The 21,740-nt window shown below is 39.3% G+C and overlaps 1 protein-coding gene and 1 long non-coding RNA gene across 3 annotated transcripts; one reads left to right on the top strand and one right to left on the bottom strand.

Moving 5' to 3' along the window:
• Nucleotides 1-70: 70 nt before the first annotated feature.
• ankha (ANKH inorganic pyrophosphate transport regulator a) lies at nucleotides 71-12,491 on the bottom strand. Of its 2 annotated transcripts, none has more exons than XM_078280923.1 (12): nucleotides 12,403-12,491; nucleotides 10,901-11,117; nucleotides 10,535-10,653; nucleotides 9,994-10,077; nucleotides 9,702-9,872; nucleotides 9,348-9,482; nucleotides 8,585-8,677; nucleotides 8,408-8,500; nucleotides 4,134-4,263; nucleotides 3,902-4,025; nucleotides 3,616-3,715; nucleotides 71-986 (listed from the first exon to the last, which is right to left on the bottom strand). In XM_078280923.1, exons 2-12 carry the CDS (start codon nucleotides 11,070-11,072, stop codon nucleotides 852-854), a joined length of 1,356 nt encoding a protein of 451 aa, XP_078137049.1. In that variant the 5' UTR covers nucleotides 11,073-11,117; nucleotides 12,403-12,491; the 3' UTR covers nucleotides 71-851. The 2 variants fall into 2 exon arrangements, with proteins under 2 accessions (XP_078137049.1, XP_078137048.1); XM_078280922.1 differs by lacking the exon at nucleotides 12,403-12,491 and adding an exon at nucleotides 12,210-12,307.
• Nucleotides 12,492-12,732: 241 nt separating this feature from the next.
• LOC144537297 (uncharacterized) lies at nucleotides 12,733-21,456 on the top strand. The gene is made up of 2 exons (XR_013503841.1): nucleotides 12,733-12,817; nucleotides 20,792-21,456. It is a non-coding gene; the product is annotated as an uncharacterized LOC144537297 (long non-coding RNA).
• The last annotated feature ends 284 nt before the right edge of the window (nucleotides 21,457-21,740 follow it).

A 21,740-nucleotide genomic window follows, 5' to 3' on the forward strand; every position in this document is an offset into this window, starting at 1 on the left:
CTATTATTTTACGCATACAGCAGTGGGGTCTGAGGGACCTGACCTGAGCCAATGTCAACAAAAGACGAGGGTTAGTAATAAAGCAATTTATTTGCCAAATAAGAATGCCTATACAGTATATACAATACGTACGACAGCCTGAATACTACCAGGAAAATGCTTGGCAAAACAAAAGTAGGACTCCCAGACTGCATGAAAAGTGAACAATCATAATTGTATTCTGTAACACAAGCAATGATATAACGAGGGATTCCTGACCCCTCTGGGCTATTAAATATACACATTGCATTACCTATATAAAACAATCTGTACACCGTTGTATGTAAAATACGATTGCACAACCCAACAAGTCCCACAACATTTCTATATTTGAATTCAAGCAAGGCCTTTGCCGCCTAATCTTGATAAAATAACATAAAATAATGAACTCTGTATTTTGGCAACTCCACTACCACTCGACAGACGTTTCATTCTTGCTGCTGAGGAGGAAAAGTTCTCCTGTGTTGTTTTCCCTTGTTTACCAGTAAACACATGAAAGTGGTCATTACACCAGCTGATGCGATGATGCAACTATAAAAACTAAGGAAAGGTCGGAAGACAAAACGGTATATACACAGATGAATGAACACTTGGAGGTGCATGGCTTTCTTTACAGTGTGCGTTTTAATGGTGTGTAGGTCGACATGAAGAAGACCTCGTCACTCTTATTCAAAGTTTAGTCTGATGGGAGAACCTCTGAAACCAAACCATACTCGGGTCCTCTCTCCTCTCCAGCACTGTAACACTCGGCAGTATCTTCTTCAGCAAAGTTCCACATGGAGGTCGGCTTTACCATCGCCTGCAGTCAAAGTTCACTCCTGTTCCTCCTCATCCTCCTCCTCCTGGAGCTCCTCGATGGCATCCATCTGAGTCCTGGCGCACACCTCTCTCATCGGAGCCGAGTCCTCGCCCTCCACCACCAGCTCATTGGACATCTCATTATTTTTCTGCAGAGATGGCACAAAAATAAATAAAAACCACAGCATCTTTTAAAGGTGACTGGGAAAGAAGAACTAGCATTGCCAGAAATTGCAGCACAACCATTGTGCTAATAAGAAGCTTCATAATGGAAGAATACAGTATACCTGGGTGAGTAATACAGTCCTCGTGAACATAGAAGTATTTAGGAGCATGCATTGCTTCCTGAATCCAATAACCTCTTATGCTTCTGGTTATCAGCGCTAACTTATTACAAACTGGAAATACAAATTTGAAAGTTTAATAGACTTGACTGTGATTACAGTACTTTTCAAACTAGGTGTTCGGTGCCACGCAGGGTGGCGCTGGCAAAATGCCTGTTGTATGCGTTTGTCTTCACTCCTGCTTCTCTTTCTCTTCCCCTCCCTGGTTTTCTTTCCAGGTGCTAAAATAACGATTGTTTTCCACCTGTGCAGCCCAGTCATGCATGTAATTTGTTCCCTTAGGTTTTGAGCAGGGGTCCGATTTAAGAAAGCAGGTTTAGTGAACACTCTGAGTTTGTTAACCCTGAGATGAGGGAAACTGGGTTTTCTGTTTCAGAAAGGGAGGTTAATCAAACCTGAGAGAGAGGGGTAACTCCAGCCCGTTTCAGAAAGAGAGGTAACTTAACCTCAGAGTCAGTTACTATGGTAACTGAGCCTGTGAACCTAACCTGGTCGGGAGCAGGTTTTCTTCAATAAACCTTGAGTTTCTCTCAGTCTCCTCCCTCTGACACAGCGCTCTTTCATTTCCTCATTTATTCAGTCTGTATCAGGTGCATTTTAGTGCAGTTTGTTATCTGCATGAATAAAAAAAAAAAACTGTTTTGGTTTATTAACTCTGTTAGGCAGACTATAAAACATTTTTTTCCTTTTGTTCGACGATCCCGTTGATGAAGAAGCTGTATTACTTTGCAGGGAGTTAAACATACGTCGGGAGATGATATTGAGGCCCCAACTATAGATGCATTTTCATTTCCAGATACTAGCCTACCCATTTGAGCGGTATGGTTTTTCTGCCCAGTCTATCAGTTATGTAGTCTACATAACCTTATCCGTCCTCACATCACTAACGTCGCCCATAGTGGACATGCTCTACATCCCAGCACATTATTTGTGTCATATTACTTTTTTTTTTTTTTTTTCTCCCTCAAACGGCAGTTTTCTTTACATGGTGATGCGGAGCATATTAGTAAAGCCACTGTATAGCAAAGCGCACCGTCAGTGACTCTGAAACGTTTTTTTAAACGTTTTTGTAGTGTTCCCTGGACATGAACCAGTAAGAGCTATTCAAAAGGAATTCCACAGTATTGCAGGTGAATGATGTAAACCCTTTGAAATAAAAGATTATGAATTATAATTCTGTTAATGATGGCGCTGCAGCCTCAGAATGGGATTAGTAGGCCTAGGACTTTTTCGCCTGCAGTATTGCACCTAAATGAAATGGATTATAGGTTCAATACCGTTTCACTAGTAATATTATACTTATGATTAAATATGAAATTAATACACTATATTATAATATATTGTAATATTATACAGAGTTTACGCATTGACTCCAGCAGCAATTTTCTCTCACGCCAATTCTCTCTCTTTGCAGCAGCCGCTGTGTTGCTTTTTTAATTAAATATATGTTAAAAAAAATCGCTGTACGTGTGCATGAGTATTTCCGCTGACCAGTTTGTTTGTGGTTGTTACCATGGTGAATCGTAGTATCATGGCTCCATTCATGCTGCCTTTTTATAGTGGTGGTGCACGCGCTTAACTCTGAGTGAACCTACTCTGTTGATTGAACCAACTCAAATCAGCTGTTCTGGAACCGAAAACTCAGTTTCCCATCTCGGGGTAAATCAACTCAGAGATCAGGTTTAGACTCAGAGTTTGTTAAACCTCCTTCCTGAAACGGGCCCCAGGCCAATTAACATTCAAGCCCCTCAATCAAAACAGTGCACCTGAGGAGTTCACTCTGTCTGATCTTCCTGCTGCCTGAGCTTAGGTTGCTTTGTGGTGAAACTTTGAACATGGTAAAAAAAAGAGGTGTGAGGTTGAGGACTGTAAGTTAGTTGGGGGGTACCCTGTACATTTTTTACTCAGTTGAACTTGACCTAGATACATCCAGGTCTAGTGGTCAGTGTCACCCCTGTACATGCATTTGTGAAGCACCTTTGTTAGATAAGCAGGCTAGGTTTTTTTTTGGTTTGTGTTTTGTTAGAGATGAGTTAGGCTTAGTTGTTATCAATTTCATTTGTTTGGCACAACCTCCAGGTCCCATCCTCCTCCACCTTTTTGTGAACATTTTTATTGTAGTCAAACACTTTTTACTTCAACGCTGACTCACTAATTTGATTGTTATTGTCCCAGTTTTTACACTCAGTGCATCCACACCCATACTGCTTACTGTAGATTATAGTTGTCCTAAATGGAAGGTTTTATATTTGTTCTTGCATGTATTCATTTTGGATAGGTTTCAGCAGTTACATCACTATTCAAACTAAACAAGATAGCCATAATAAGTGAAGGACACGCCTGGTTAAACATGGTTGCTGATGGGTTTTGCAGAAAGCACAGAATAAGGTGTGTACTCTCATGTTTGCAGTGATCTCAACCCAAGTGTGCTCACCTGTTGTCGATAAACATAGCATGCTGCTATGGCAACCATTGTCGACTCTCCTATGAAGCCGGCCAGGAGGGAACCAACCCCGAGTGTGGCCCCGTGAACCCTGAAATACAAAGGATTATTTTAGAAGTGTGGAAGTGAATCATTCTCCTGTTTGATCTTGTCAGGGGGAAAAAGAAAGAAGAACATTTTACCAGAATAACGCACAATACTGTATGAAATAATACAGTAATCCTGAGTCACAGTGCTGACCTTTGTGACCCTGACGTTCTCTGAAGTGTTGACTTACCCCATATAAGGCAGCACAACTAGACTGGTAATGAGGACAATGATGCGGAGAACCGAGCTGGGGGCCAGCACAAAGGTCTTTTTCAGGGTCATGAGCCATCCAGTCAAATGAGCCCGAACCGTCACTGCAAACACACAAAGTGGAAACATCACCCCACTGGTCCAAGCTACGCCCCGGCTAAAGCTACAGCAGGAAGGAAAATGCAGCTGAAACATGTAATCTAGTGTCTTACCTGGCACGGGAAAAAAGGAGAAAATTTTGAGTGGGACCACACACAGCTCAGCGAAAGCATACTCCACTCCAATGACATCAACCAGGATCTTCTCTGATATGTTAGGAGTCCAAAACACCACAAAGCAAAGCTGGACACAAAATGAACAAAAGCAAATTAATTTCTGCGTTCGCTGCACCACAATAGAGTCGCCCAGCACGCCTCATTAGATTTCATTAGTTCATTAACTCAAGGGGTTTCGGATTGAATGTGGGCCTTTGAAGCTCGCATAAAACACGTGAGTGAGCAAACACATGACTATACAATATTGTTTCTAGAAGCAGTTGCAGAGGCCCGTGCAACATTACCAAAGCATCTCAAAGCCATTAGTGTATTATAAGCATTTTAGGGAGTGTTAAACAGAAGTTTAAACCTGTCTGATCTGAACATGAATAATTCTCTAACAAGCACAAGGGGGCCTTAAGATCCATAAAAGGTGTAATTCCAGAATATTTTGTGAAATAAGTCTGTGGAACTGCCAATCCGCTGTCGATGAAGCTGATTTAATCCCTATCTTTGCTGTCCAGTCACATATTATACACTTTGGCACACTGAAACCTGGATACTTCCAAAAAATACTACTACTCCAGCTGCGCTTTCCACCAATCATGCTTTCTGCTCGAGCATCTGGACGAGGAGGTGAGATTTCTAATTTACGACAGATGGAAATTCACCCAAATTATCCACTCTATTAAAACCATTCCTTATTTGAATATCATGCAATCAGCTGTGGTCAAAATGTATTATATTTTATTTACTCTCCAACAGCAGTTGGGCAATTTTGTTGAAAAAGCCAATCCTAAACCCATGTTAGGAAAGGTAGTAGTGAGACCAGCCTGAAGTTTTCAACCTGTGTAAAGTTCTACATCACATCTCAGTCTCAGGTTTCCTCTGTCAGAATAATCTAGTTGAACAGAAGATACTGCAGTCAGTAATAGAAACCCTGAGGTCTCATCTTGCAGAATCTTTCTGTTGGCAGCCTCAGCCACACTGAACCACCAAATCATCCTGTCCACCATATCTGAACCAGGCATCTTCCTTTCCACTGGGGTACCGCAAGGATCTGTGCTTGGTCCCCTTGTCTTCTCAATATACACCACTTCCCTTGGTCTGATTATCCATTCACATGGTTTTTCTTAACATTGCTACGCTGATCACACCCAGCTCTCTGTCGCCAGCTTCTTGAAAAGGTCGGCGTAGCGATGTTTGCGCATATCTAAAAACCTGTTGCTATCCAAGTCTTTGATAATGTTTAAAAGTAGCTGTGTTCCTCCTCCTTACCGGGTCTCCAGCCTTGCAAATTGTTGGCTGGTTGGTTTGTGTACAGAAACCATAGCAACGCACAGAGCTGACCATAAACCTGCGGTGAAAACCCCGATTGAGACGCATATTCGAATGCACTGTATACATGTCCAAACAATGCTTCTAAAACCCTAATAATACCGGAATATCCCACATCTTAATCGGAAAATGCTATATTTGGAAAAAAAAAGCCTTTTCGGAATTCGGAATATCCATCCGGAATATGCTGTTTACATGACCTGTATCAAATTCGGAATATTGTCATATTCGGAATAATAGTGGAATATTGGTGTGCATGTAAACGTACTGAATGTTACCTCAAAACAGATGATAGAACACCACCTTGAACTCAATCGCTTTAAGAATAAATTGGATGTTGCTACAAAAAGCATCTGCCAAATGCATAAATAAATAATAAATGTATCTTATGCTATTGACATTGAGACTCATGCAGCAAGCAATATACAAAGAAATGTCCTTATTTTTGTTCGTATCCCGGATTTGTTCTAATTTTGTGTTCTTAATTTTACGAGTGGTCGAAAGCACTACCAAGATAAGTTTTCACAGTCCACAAATTGTTTGTTCAATGCAAGGAAACATAATTTGAGGAACATAACAAAAATGCATATAATCAAATTTAAATTATATTCTATATATTTTTATGTTTAAGATGGGTTTCTACTGTACTTACACTCTGGAAAATCGCATTTTTAACAGTTTAACAGTACATTGATTTCACAACTTTTAAGATTTTTCTTTTTACAGCCTGTTCGGTGGCATCTCTCCAGTTCTTGGGCATGTGCCAGAGCATTTGCAGACGGCACAACATCTGCTCTTATATAATGTTTAGGGGGGCGTTACCTATGCTAATAAAAAATTATGTTTGAGTCGGCTTGATCATTCAGCACACCTGGGTAAGGGCAGATTTGGATGGTTAAGAACGTTTTGTGCATCTGGAGTTGACTTCTCTTATTTTTTCAAAAATTAAGAGAAAATATAAGAAATTTAAGAGAATGTATGACACACAGTACAAGATGAAAGCGCTACAATATTTTGAATACACTGAAACAAAACCTGCCCAGGGTAATTCCATAAACATTTCACCATCTCACTCTTTTAAAATATTTAGACATGTAGTAGGAAATTATGAATTGTGCAAAAAAAGCCATTGATGTGGTTTTTGATCCCTTAAACCAAAATATAGGAATAGATGTCTATTGGTATCGCCTTACCAGCTTTCATCACAAATTTGTTTAGCTAAAGAGAAACCGCTGTCTCCCCTGAATCAGCTACAGTTTCTCTGAACAAGGTGAGACATCCACACCCACTGTCTCGACATCCTAAACACACGTCTGTTTTCATAAGATTCAATTATTTGTTACAGAACATTACACCGTTCCTTTCTCAAATATACTTTCGCCTGCCTCCTCTGCTGTTTTTCATTCTATTGTCTTCCTTCATGCGTAATCAGAACAAGTCCTGACATGAGGGCTGTCAGCTTGTATTTTACAACACTGCTACAGAACATACCTATCTGCCTGTTGTGCTGTGTCGAGTACACACCCTCACATACCGTACATGTTTACAGCTCTGGGATTCCACATCTGGTGTGCCACTCTCTTCCTCCTCCTCCTCCTCCTCCTCCTAAAAGACCCAACCTTGGCCACAAACTTCCTGTTTTTCTTATCCGGGCTGTTACAACAACTAACTGGGGACTCCTTTTTACTTTACAGAAGATCACTTCATTGTTTTAACGTCAAGTAGAAGGCAAATATGATCAGAGAGCCTGGATCATTCAGTGTTTTTGCGGATCTGTTGGCATTATTATTCAAACACTTTTCTGAAAAACAAACACACTGAGCAGACGCGTACATAGTGTGGCTGCAGCACGCATTGCTTAAAAGTACACCTGTGAGGGGCTTTTGGAATGTGTTAACTGATATGTTTTACGTGAATGCCTATTTTATTAAGCACTTAAAGCTTGGGTGGGAGTGTTATGGGGGAAACAAAAGCCCCTTAGCCTCTTCACAAATCCCACCCTAATGTGTCTCCCTCTCTCTGCAACCTGAAACCACGACTGGACGGCAAAGGAAAAGTACGACATGCATCTAAGCTGTGAACCCCTATCCCTTTGAACTTTAATCTACAGCTGTACAGGCATAAATAACTTAAATGTAGGATCTTTTCTAGAACTCCTGAGTTTTGCCATTGTTTCGGAGAAAGCAGTCGAGTTCAGAAATGATTTAGTGGAAAACCTTTGGCATTGAGAATTGCCTTTGGCAAACTTTGAAAAAGCGGTGTCAAACTTGTTTCTGCATAACACTGGGCTGGTTCTGTCAGTCATGGAAGTGAACCCTAACCTACACTCTGTACCTTTTTAACCTGCGGTACAGCAGGATTAGAGAAAGGTGGTGTGTTTTGCCTGCTGGTTTTATCAGTATGGGCATACACAAATACACCAAGTGTAGAACTGTCTGTTATGAAAGTAAATACTGGAACTTCATGCCATCTGTATCAACTACCAGGGATGGGCTAGATGTTTGAATAACACGGTGTCTACACTACAGCAAGCCTTAAAAAGAGGATTTTGTTTTTCTTATTTGAGTAAACCTCATAAAGGCTGCGACTTTCACTTCACTCAGATGTTAATCCTCAAATCTGAGAAGAGCCAAAAATTGTTTTCCAGTTTTGTTTAATAATGGACTAAAACCATGGATCGATTTTTAAAATCGTTGCAAATAAATTTTCTGCCATTTGATTCATTGTTTCACCTCCAAACCGCATTCATTTTTCCTCGAAAACTCCAGCCAGACGTTAAGGACTGTTTCCACACAGGCCATTAAAACAAACTGTTAACCTCACCTTCTTTCTCAGCTAATTCATGCTATATATTCATGCTGAGTGTAAAAGTGCCTGAAAAAAACACATCTTACCGTGAGTGACAGAGCTACACAGCAGGATGTAAACTTTTTGATATGTGACTTGGTGACAGGGGTGCCAGCGTTCATCTTGTTGCTGGGATTGTTCTGTTAATAAGAGAGCAATATTAGTGGTGTAAACAATAAACTGTTACCACTGCAACAAACACTAGTAATGGGAGTTTGGATTACCTTGTCAAAGGCAGGGTACACTGCTCTCAGTTCGGTTAACCAACCGTAGGGCATATGACCCACAGGGTATGTGGCCGTGAGGACAGCCACAGCCTGGAATGACAAAGACGGGCAGCTATAAGTCATCAGCACGCCACCACTTTAATGTTCAAAATACCACACGGAGCACACACTGCTAAATGAATGGTATCTAACAATAGCAGACACGTGTCTCTCACTTTCCCAGCGGCGTGCAGTTTTTCACAAGTTTATGATTGGATAACAGCCTTGAGCTTGACATTGTGTCCCAAACAACAACGGGCATTGTCAGGCTTTACGCAGGAACAGTAGGACCATGTAGGATTGTTTTCACTCAGTGCAATTATGCCCTGAGTTCCACATGAACGTGGTGAATCACCTAAACCACTGGCAGTCAGTGTTGTCAATGATTTCCAGTTCATTCTGGTAAACAGCTTTCTGTATTGTCTCTAGTAGTTAGGGTCACTGTAAGCCAGAAAGCTCCAGATGGAGTTTGTTAGCATCTGGCTTTTCATCTGCAACAACTTGAGGGAAAAATGAGTCCAGTGGCTTCAAAAAGCTATAAAGTCCGATGTCGAACAGCTCGTTGTGGCAGCTTTATTAATAACATCCAGATTAAATGCAAATGACATAACGTGATGTATTCCTAATCATACATGACAGTCAATGTAAAGAATGATAGGAAAATGCTTTCTCGAAGAACAGTTCAGATATGTGTGGCGAATTAAATTTCTGATATACACACCTCTGTGGCATCAGAGGTCCCCTTGAGGTCGCGAGACACAAAGAGGTTGACGATGGGTCGGCTGATACGCTGAGTGGCTAGGATGAGGGCCAGGGGCCACCAGAAAGTCAGCATCTTTTTGATAGTGGCATCGCCCTGCAGAGATCAAGACATATATCCCCAAAAAATCACTTGTTTTAGAAAAAAGACGAGCTTCAAAACCTATTTTATTATTACAAAATTCAACTAACTCCATCGTCCCTTTAGTTCAGGTCCATACCCCTTATTTATTTCTGACATATTTTTCTTTTTTTCCTTACAGAGGAAGACTTCAACAATAACTAACAAGTTTAACAATAAAAAGGCAGCACTTACGCCCACATCAAGTCCACTGGAGTCTGGGATGTTGTCGTGAATTTTACAGTAGTAACCCATACCGACAATGGTGAAACGGACCAAGGCACCCATATACAGGGAAAGGATCGGGATAAGTAAAGGCTCCACACATTCTAGGTTACTGTGGAGGAGAATGGCCACAAACACAATCTGCAGGAAAGAAAAAGATAAAAGATAAACATCAAAAATCAACTACAAAACTTTCTTCCAACTATTCAACTGTTGTCTTCTGCATTAAATAAAAAATAAAAAAAGTGATGGATCTCATTACCTGGGCCACAACATCAGATATTGAGGCTGAGCCTACTATGACGCTGTACTTGTGCTTGAGTAGTATCCCTGCATGAATCCACGCCTTCAAAACAGAACAATGGACAGAAGTGTTATCCCAAGACACCAAGCTTTAACCCTTGTGTTGACTTCGGGTCACATTGGAAATATTGGACGTAGAAATAAGCGCTGAAAAGGTGTAGAAGAATTTTTTTTAAATTTAAAACGTTGGATAAAGCAAAAGAAAATTGTGAAGAAAAAAAAGGCATCACAAATGTCAGAAAAAAAAGTGTTTTTTTCAAGATTGAAGGGAAGACAACACAAAAACAGACTATTTGGGGCATTTCTTTCAACCACAGCTGGATGACAGGCTATATATAATGGAAGAGAGCTAGACTTTGAAGCAGGGAAAACACTATCACTTGGAGCCAGCATGGACAGAAGATGAAGCAATTTCTAGGTCAGATGTGTTTAAATCCATGATTGCATAACAAAATGCTTGACTATTAATGTATAATAACCCTGCTATACTGCACACTCACCATTGCATCCAACAAAGGAAATGCAGCCAGGTATAAGAACGCCCTTCTTGTCTTGTGCCCCACAGATTCGTCCACATGGTGGAGCTTATTAATGATGTAGTATCCTAAATCTGTGTAAGCTATAGAGGGAAAAAATAGAAAACTACAGGTGAGTAGAGGTTAAGGAGATCATTTCGACCCTATTTTTTTTTTTGTATTGTTTTGAGCAGCAGAAGATTGTGATCTTCCCCAGAAAGAAAGCTGTCAGAGGGTGCTACCATAATAAAACTTAAGGTTTGCCACAAATACCAAAAACCACACTTTTACAGGATGCGGTTTAAGTACAGCTTGTTATCCCGTGTGCACAAACAACACTTAAACACACACCTATCAAGATGTGAAGGACAAACGCGATGACCCCGGCCGTCACCATGCAGAACACAGCCTTCCTCCGGTCCGTCTTGCTGTTGACAAACACCAAACCCACATTCTTGAAGTCGCTCATGGGTCCGGTGAAGAACTTCATCAGGGAGTAGGCCAGGCCATAGCTGGCCAGCATTTCAATTGCATCCTCTTTGACTGTGGCTATGCCCCTGTTGAGGGCCTGGAAAATATATTGTGGGGTTGGTGTGGAGAGGGTGAGGTGTCAGGGGAATGAGACAGCACATGAGGGAGGGGGGAGAGAGAAGTTCAGTATGGCAGTGTGACCAGCCCACATGACCATGACTTAGCCTAACTTTATCTCTGACCAGATGGTACTCCATAACAGCTCTGCATTAAAATGAATACCTGCATGTGCTTTACAGACACAATAAAACATGAGACCTTTGACTAGTGCAAAGCATTATGTACCATCATGTCTGCACAGGAAACACCCACAACACTTTATCCAAGAATTATTTCCATTCAGAGCCACTACTACAGCTGCCCTTTTCCTTCGCGGGACTATGTGCTATTTATACCAGCTAACAGAGACATTACATAAGCTAATCCTAACATCTCCCAGCCACAATGTGTTTTTGTCGGTACTCTCACACTATCTGCTTAAAGGCTATTGGGAGAGGGCAGCCACCAGACCAGTCATATTGCTGAGAAAGGACAAGAAATGACCAAGCAGGAAAATATGACAGCTAACGTTAAAGAAAATCAAATGCCAGGGCGTGCGTTTCAATTGTATACATGATCCGCCATGATATACAAACAGGTCTTGATTTTGATTAATCATGTCAAATCACAGGCAGGTAGTGTGCTGCTTTTCTAGGACAGGTTGGATAATAAATAATATCCGCAGTAACGTTAGCCCAATGCATTTAAAGACAGAAGTGACGAAAAAACCTCCTCAGAATAAACAAGGGCCTCCCTCTCCTCCTGAATAATGTAGCTATATACAAACCTAATGGATGTCTTCACAGTGCCTCTCAGCCTGCCAGCTAAATTAGCTCTAGCTACAACACAAGCCAATCGTCTTTAAACTAACAAAATAAGGTTCGAAATATTCAGTGTAAGTCGGACAAACGGTCTGTCAGTGTGCTCTGGCGCTTAAAAACTGCTGCTCGGCAACAGCAGCGGTTGACACACTGAAACATTATTCTCCCAGCGGTGGAATAAAAAACCGTTAGCCGCTGCTAGCAAAAGGCAAAGCTTGTCATTATTGAGCGAAAAACAACGCTAGCAAAACAAAAAACGATAACGTTACCTGTTCCCCGAGGTCGATGGCAACATTGGTGATCGCCAAAGGCACCAGAAAGCGGATGAGAGGCCAGTAAGGACTGAGAGATGGAAAATCCACCATAGTACAAGCCGGGATGACAGAGCGAGGGGCATCTGCCTCGGTCTTGATTGATTAAAAACGAAATCAAAGAGTAGCGGCTAGAAGGAAATCAAAGCACCTGTATTTCTAGCGAGAAAAGGGAGGTTAAGTGAGGCAGCGGCAGGAGCCGGGGCGCTCCTGTAGCGGCAGCGCTTCACACAATACTTCGATGCTGCTGAGCCGAGGAGAAGGTCAACGGAAATTTCAGACAGGCGCATCTTCCTCGCAAATCATCATCAAGGGGGTGGGGGAGACGCAAGGTGACATCAAAACAGCGCCGAATTTGAGCGAGGAAGCGTCCCACGGTATCCGACGGTAGATGTTTGGATTTAATGGATAATAATCCGAAACGGGTTGGATTAGTTTTCTAGCTAACGTTACGCATTTGACTGCGCCTGTGCTACGCAGTCCCGTTGTTGTCGACCCTCCCAGAGGATGGAACCAACTGCTGCCTGCACGTGTGCCAGGCATCCCGGCCGTGACATCATCAGCAAGTAAACCTTTCTTTTATTATTGCTGCCTGTACACACAGGACTGCATAATGTGTTTACCTTAAAGCAACACATGGCGTTATGACTAGGCAGGCTATTGATTTAACTGGCATGTCATGGTGAATAAACATCCCTTTTGGGGGGATATTATTTTTTTTATTTACAAGCCACCAAAAATTGGAGACAATTTAACTGGATTCTGGTACAAAGATTGAATGAAACAGTGAATGAAACAGACCCTCATAGACGTAAATGTTACAAATGTATCTTCACACAGAACGATATAGTTTGGTCCCATAATACAATTTTTACAGTTTTGTTTACATTGTACCCCTCTTTTAAGGGCAGAAATTATATTTAGAATAAACAAGCCCTGATATGGCAATATCTAGTGAAAACCTGACCCCTGGTGGACAAAGCAAGAACAATGTGTTTCGATATGACATTTTAATAACGGCTGTGTCTGCTCTAATCTTTTTTTTTTTTTTACTTTATACTCTGTTGATTTGCTTTGTTTGTATATCTTTCTGCTTCTGTGCTGTGTCTTGTCTTGTGCTAAGTTCTGTGTCGTGCTTTGTTTAGTTGTTTTCTGTTTCTGGGATGTTTTGTGCTAAGTTTTGTTTTGCTTGTGTTGTCTTCCTTTTTGTTTCTTTGTATTTTAAAAAGCCTTTTTCAACATCGAGGGCAGGGGACCACAGATGAAAAATAGCCTTTTGGCTAATTCTGGCTTTTTTAACCCATTGGGAAATCATGTGTTTTATTAATTTGCACTGTGCCCTTTCGTAAAATAAACTGAACTGAACTAATGATTGTTATTGCAAATACTTAACAACACATCAAATTTGAGAGAAAAAACAATGTAGATAAACATAAATATCAGCACATGGTAAAACGAAATTAGGTACATTTCTCCTTACCTGTAAGCATCTCTCTGTCACAAGATGTATTTGACCAAATTCTGTGATAAAATGTCAGCTCGGTCATTTAGACTTTTAATCAACCTGGAAAGTCAACACACCATTCCTTGCAAAGACATAAAAAATAAAAATAAAAATCTTACTTGGCATTAAACCTGTTTCTGATTCTGGAGCTCAACAGAAAGGAAAAAAAATGCTGTTTCATTGGTTAGAATGGATGATTTAATTGGTAAAGATATATACATTTCAATTTGCATATTTGTTTGAGCATAAAAGTTAATTTCTTAGCTTGGAAACAGTAGTTTGACTAAAAAAAAACTTTACTCAAGGTCAGTTTACAGTATCTTACTTAGGCTACTGAAGTTTTCAACCTGAGAAGAATGCTCATTTAGCCATGAATGTCAGACCTGAAAGGCACATTGTCATTCTACAGTCTCCCTTTCACACAGGTAGCTACTATGGTCTGTTTGCAGTTTAGTGAAATGGAAACATGCTTCTGTTGTAAAAACTGAGTAAAGTCTGGAACCTGAGTAATGTTTAGTCAAAAGTTGTGTCTGCTTGGTGCCTGAGGGAGCTTCTGTTGTGAGTGTAACAGTTGACACAGCCTTGTACTGGCAGACATGCCTTTACTCTGCAGCTGTAACTAAACTCAGAGATTTACTAAAAAGCTCAAACCTGCACATACACTTTGTGTGTTAAATCCTAAAGCTACAATACAATCCCTTTATCATGTAAGGATTGCATTACTGCTAACTTTATTTTATGGGGTTCTCAATAATAGAGGACTTTGCAGTTTTCTTTTAAAAGTCAATCATTGACTAGCAGGTTTTTATGTCCAGAAATGTGTTTAGTGCAGTGTATATCCAACTGTGTGTACTATTACCTATACTACTCATTTGGTGGCTGTGATTTTGGATAACAAAGCATGGAGTGGTGCCCAGGTATCCTTGTATAAATGTGTTTGAGCATCCAGGACCCCAAATGACTTAATGTATCAATAATAATGCCATGTAGTTCAGCAGAATGTTGTTCTTGCTGTTGCTGTAGGAGGTGGTGACTCAAGATCACTGGTATTGGCATGAACAGGTTCAGTTTAGTATTCATTTTCAATGACTCAGACCATGTTTAAAAGTTTCCCAGATCATAAAAACCCTCTGCAAAATGTATTCTATTGTGTGTGTGTGTGTGTGTGTGTGTGTGTGTGTGTGTGTGTGTGTGTGTGTGTGTGTATGTGTGTGTGTGTGTGTGTGTGTGTGTGTGTGTGTGTGTGTGTGTGTGTGTGTGTGTGTGTGTGTTTTCTTTAGCAATAGGGAACCCTCTTTTATGTGGTTCCAGGGTAGCAAAACATTTAGCAGGTATAACATACATTGCAGTACTGTAAGTATTTACAGTATACCCAGAGATTAGAAATCTAAATGCAGGGAGTTGTTAACTTTCACTATACTTTTAATTGGTTTTAAGAAATGTATTTGAAAATAATGAAGAATTTCAAATAAAAACATGGTATTAGACCATTAGTTACATTTTCAAATAACTGTGCAGTGCAAAACTAGAAACACTACACTACTGTTGTGATGTAATATAAGTAGGATTTATACTTACTAACTGATGGATGACAAATGTAGGCAAGGCAGCTTTATTTATACAGCACATTTCAAACACAGAGACAATTCACAGTGCTTTAAAAAGAAAAGCATCAGAATTACATTTAGAAACAACAAATTCAAAAACAGAATAAAATAAACTAAAAATAGAATAAAATTAGATTTTAAAATTTAGATGAAATGAAATAAAAATACATAACATAGCTTTTTGTTATGTAGGTTTTTTTATGTGTAGGTTTTCAGGCGACACAACACGCCCTCTAGTGGCTTTTTAAGGGACCCTCATACCCACCCTCCACAAAGTGGACACTATAACCTCACCCTCGTAACTATCATTTGATATTTCATTCAGCACTGGTGTGACCTGATGATTTATTAGAGTCCCAATAGATCCCATCCTTATGCTCTTGTGGGGACTTTCTGCTTCTGTTTCGACCTTTATGCCCCCATGATGTCTCTCAAAGTGAATTAAGTGATATAAATGTGATCAGTTGTTTCTTAAATGATATTGCACTGCACAATAATATGCAAAACTTTTCTACCCGTGTCATCTAATAATGAGTGAAAAGAAAAGTGCAGTTTGAAAAATATGGCTTTCAAACACACAGATGAGCTGCATTTCAGGGAGTGGAAAGCTCTTGTCTTCCTTGCTGTGACAGAATTTTAGAACTTCCGCAAAATGTTTAAATTTAAAATCAAATAAAGCAGCTGATGCTGCATGCTGATGCAGCTGATGCTGAGTTATGTGTACTATTACCTATACTACTCATTTGGTGGCTGTGATTTTGGATAACAAAGCATGGAGTGGTGCCCAGGTATCCTTGTATAAATGTGTTTGAGCATCCAGGACCCCAAATGACTTAATGTATCAATAATAATGCCATGTAGTTCAGCAGAATGTTGTTCTTGCTGTTGCTGTAGGAGGTGGTGACTCAAGATCACTGGTATTGGCATGAACAGGTTCAGTTTAGTATTCATTTTCAATGACTCAGACCATGTTTAAAAGTTTCCCAGATCATAAAAACCCTCTGCAAAATTTATTCTATTGCTGAGGTGTGTGTGTATGTGTGTGTGTGTGTGTGTGTGTGTGTGTGTGTGTGTGTGTGTGTGTGTGTGTGTGTGTGTGTGTGTGTGTGTGTGTGTGTTTTCTTTAGCAATAGGGAACCCTCTTTTATGTGGTTCCAGGGTAGCAAAACATTTAGCAGGTATAACATACATTGCAGTACTGTAGTATTTACAGTATACCCAGAGATTAGAAATCTAAATGCAGGGAGTTGTTAACTTTCACTATACTTTTAATTGGTTTTAAGAAATGTATTTGAAAATAATGAAGAATTTCAAATAAAAACATGGTATTAGACCATTAGTTACATTTTCAAATAACTGTGCAGTGCAAAACTAGAAACACTACACTACTGTTGTGATGTAATATAAGTAGGATTTATACTTACTAACTGATGGATGACAAATGTAGGCAAGGCAGCTTTATTTATACAGCACATTTCAAACACAGAGACAATTCACAGTGCTTTAAAAAGAAAAGCATCAGAATTACATTTAGAAACAACAAATTCAAAAACAGAATAAAATAAACTAAAAAATAGAATAAAATTAGATTTTTAAAATTTAGATGAAATGAAATAAAAATACATAACATAGCTTTTTTGTTATGTAGGTTTTTTATGTGTAGGGTTTTCAGGCGACACAACACGCCCTCTAGTGGCTTTTTAGGGGACCCTCATACCCACCCTCCACAAAGTGGACACTATAACCTCACCCTCGTAACTATCATTTGATATTTCATTCAGCACTGGTGTGACCTGATGATTTATTAGAGTCCCAATAGATCCCATCCTTATGCTCTTGTGGGGGACTTTCTGCTTCTGTTTCGACCTTTATGCCCCCCATGATGTCTCTCAAAGTGAATTAAGTGATATAAATGTGATCAGTTGTTTCTTAAATGATATTGCACTGCACATAATATGCAAAACTTTTTCTACCCGTGTCATCTAATAATGAGTGAAAAGAAAAGTGCAGTTTGAAAAATATGGCTTTCAAACACACAGATGAGCTGCATTTCAGGGAGTGGAAAGCTCTTGTCTTCCTTGCTGTGACAGAATTTTAGAACTTCCGCAAAATGTTTAAATTTAAAATCAAATAAAGCAGCTGATGCTGCATGCTGATGCAGCTGATGCTGAGTTATGTGTACTATTACCTATACTACTCATTTGGTGGCTGTGATTTTGGATAACAAAGCATGGAGTGGTGCCCAGGTATCCTTGTATAAATGTGTTTGAGCATCCAGGACCCCCAAATGACTTAATGTATCAATAATAATGCCATGTAGTTCAGCAGAATGTTGTTCTTGCTGTTGCTGTAGGAGGTGGTGACTCAAGATCACTGGTATTGGCATGAACAGGTTCAGTTTAGTATTCATTTTCAATGACTCAGACCATGTTTAAAAGTTTCCCAGATCATAAAAACCCTCTGCAAAATTTATTCTATTGTGTGAGTGTGTGTGTGTGTGTGTGTGTGTGTGTGTGTGTGTGTGTGTGTGTGTGTGTGTGTGTGTGTGTGTGTGTGTGTTTTCTTTAGCAATAGGGAACCCTCTTTTTATGTGGTTCCAGGGTAGCAAAACATTTAGCAGGCATAACATACATTGCAGTACTGTAAGTATTTACAGTATACCCAGAGATTAGAAATCTAAATGCAGGGAGTTGTTAACTTTCACTATACTTTTAATTGGTTTTAAGAAATGTATTTGAAAATAATGAAGAATTTCAAATAAAAAACATGGTATTAGACCATTAGTTACATTTTCAAATAACTGTGCAGTGCAAAACTAGAAACACTACACTACTGTTGTGATGTAATATAAGTAGGATTTATACTTACTAACTGATGGATGACAAATGTAGGCAAGGCAGCTTTATTTATACAGCACATTTCAAACACAGAGACAATTCACAGTGCTTTAAAAAGAAAAGCATCAGAATTACATTTAGAAACAACAAATTCAAAAACAGAATAAAATAAACTAAAAATAGAATAAAATTAGATTTTAAAATTTAGATGAAATGAAATAAAATACATAACATAGCTTTTTGTTATGTAGGTTTTTTTATGTGTAGGTTTTCAGGCGACACAACACGCCCTCTAGTGGCTTTTTAGGGGACCCTCATACCCACCCTCCACAAAGTGGACACTATAACCTCACCCTCGTAACTATCATTTGATATTTCATTCAGCACTGGTGTGACCTGATGATTTATTAGAGTCCCAATAGATCCCATCCTTATGCTCTTGTGGGGGACTTTCTGCTTCTGTTTCGACCTTTATGCCCCCATGATGTCTCTCAAAGTGAATTAAGTGATATAAATGTGATCAGTTGTTTCTTAAATGATATTGCACTGCACAATAATATGCAAAACTTTTTCTACCCGTGTCATCTAATAATGAGTGAAAAGAAAAGTGCAGTTTGAAAAATATGGCTTTCAAACACACAGATGAGCTGCATTTCAGGGAGTGGAAAGCTCTTGTCTTCCTTGCTGTGACAGAATTTTAGAACTTCCGCAAAATGTTTAAATTTAAAATCAAATAAAGCAGCTGATGCTGCATGCTGATGCAGCTGATGCTGAGTTATGTGTACTATTACCTATACTACTCATTTGGTGGCTGTGATTTTGGATAACAAAGCATGGAGTGGTGCCCAGGTATCCTTGTATAAATGTGTTTGAGCATCCAGGACCCCCAAATGACTTAATGTATCAATAATAATGCCATGTAGTTCAGCAGAATGTTGTTCTTGCTGTTGCTGTAGGAGGTGGTGACTCAAGATCACTGGTATTGGCATGAACAGGTTCAGTTTAGTATTCATTTTCAATGACTCAGACCATGTTTAAAAGTTTCCCAGATCATAAAAACCCTCTGCAAAATTTATTCTATTGTGTGAGTGTGTGTGTGTGTGTGTGTGTGTGTGTGTGTGTGTGTGTGTGTGTGTGTGTGTGTGTATGTATGTGTGTGTGTGTGTGTGTGTGTGTGTGTGTGTGTGTGTGTGTGTGTGTGTTTTCTTTAGCAATAGGGAACCCTCTTTTATGTGGTTCCAGGGTAGCAAAACATTTAGCAGGCATAACATACATTGCAGTACTGTAAGTATTTACAGTATACCCAGAGATTAGAAATCTAAATGCAGGGAGTTGTTAACTTTCACTATACTTTTAATTGGTTTTAAGAAATGTATTTGAAAATAATGAAGAATTTCAAATAAAAACATGGTATTAGACCATTAGTTACATTTTCAAATAACTGTGCAGTGCAAAACTAGAAACACTACACTACTGTTGTGATGTAATATAAGTAGGATTTATACTTACTAACTGATGGATGACAAATGTAGGCAAGGCAGCTTTATTTATACAGCACATTTCAAACACAGAGACAATTCACAGTGCTTTAAAAAGAAAAGCATCAGAATTACATTTAGAAACAACAAATTCAAAAAACAGAATAAAATAAACTAAAAAATAGAATAAAATTAGATTTTTAAAATTTAGATGAAATGAAATAAAATACATAACATAGCTTTTTGTTATGTAGGTTTTTTTATGTGTAGGTTTTCAGGCGACACAACACGCCCTCTAGTGGCTTTTTAAGGGACCCTCATACCCACCCTCCACAAAGTGGACACTATAACCTCACCCTCGTAACTATCATTTGATATTTCATTCAGCACTGGTGTGACCTGATGATTTATTAGAGTCCCAATAGATCCCATCCTTATGCTCTTGTGGGGACTTTCTGCTTCTGTTTCGACCTTTATGCCCCCATGATGTCTCTCAAAGTGAATTAAGTGATATAAATGTGATCAGTTGTTTCTTAAATGATATTGCACTGCACAATAATATGCAAAACTTTTCTACCCGTGTCATCTAATAATGAGTGAAAAGAAAAGTGCAGTTTGAAAAATATGGCTTTCAAACACACAGATGAGCTGCATTTCAGGGAGTGGAAAGCTCTTGTCTTCCTTGCTGTGACAGAATTTTAGAACTTCCGCAAAATGTTTAAATTTAAAATCAAATAAAGCAGCTGATGCTGAGTTATCACTGGAGGAGCATATCACTGCATGTCAGTGATGTACTAAACTGCAGAGAGAAGGGAACTAGCAGATGTTGAGACGGGGGTAAACAATCTGGAGTTTGTCTCTCATTTACAAGTTGATCACTTTCCTCTTCACTTTCCAGGTGTGTTTTTCTCCCTCACAGCTGATTTATGTTGTTTTCAGAATTTGGAGCATCATTTGGCACTGCGTTGGAGCACATCAGAAACCAAATAACCAAATAATACAAACAACAACACATCACATTCAGAAGAATATACCCTCTGAATATGATGGGTGCTCTTAAAACTTCCCCCCTCATGTTTATGTACCTTTCTATCTCTTCTGTCCTCTCCTTCAGGTATTTCGATGGAGTGTCATCGTCTCCTGACTTCTGGCTCTGGACCCCAAATCAAAAACTGAGGAAAATGAGGATGCCAGCTGTCTGTTTGGGGTCACTTAGAAATTTTCATTCCACTCCATTATAGACAGAATACCAGCTGAGATCAGTTGCGTTATTTTTTTTAATCAGGGCAGCAGTTTTCAGATTACATTATGTGCTTACATAATTGCAAAAGGGTTCTCGACTGTTGTAGAAAGAAGTGGCTGATCTTTAATGCAATATCTACATTGACCATTATCAGCAACCATTCATCCAATGTTTCAAAGGCACATTCTGTTTACTAATCTGAAATCATTTTAAAAGTCTAACTGAGAAAACATTGGAGAACCCTTTTGCAAGTATGTAAGCACATAATATAATCTGAAAACTGCTGCCCTGGTTAAAAATGCAATGCAACTGATCTCAGCTGGTATTCTGTCTATAATGGAGTGGAATGGAAATTTCAAAGTGACCCCAAACTTTTGACCGGTGTTGATGAAATATCGCCATGGCAGGAATGGAGTCTTTTCTTGCTGCACCTGCACAGTGTGTATATGTTTAAAAGATGTAGTAAAAGGAATATACATTTGATCATAATAAAGAACAATTGTTTGGATTCCTATTACAATAAATACTTATCTGTCGTGGCTCTCTCTCATTTATTTTGTCTTAGACTTGGCAGAAAATCTTCTAGGACACATGAAGAGACAAAATACCAAACTGTGAGTCTGTTACTATAAACACACTGCAGGTTTAAGCCGCAAGATTGAAATGTTCATTGTCGCACCGGTTATACGAGTGCAAACGTGTGAAAAGCTTATGATGGGAGGCCCCATTAAAGAAAAACAATGTAAGGGTCATATTTAAATATAATAAAATAAGTAAATAACATATCTAAGAGGCAGTGAAGGAACAACTGTAGCTGTTA

This window comes from Sander vitreus, chromosome 22 (assembly GCF_031162955.1).
Source record: "Sander vitreus isolate 19-12246 chromosome 22, sanVit1, whole genome shotgun sequence".
NCBI lineage: Eukaryota > Metazoa > Chordata > Actinopteri > Perciformes > Percidae > Sander > Sander vitreus.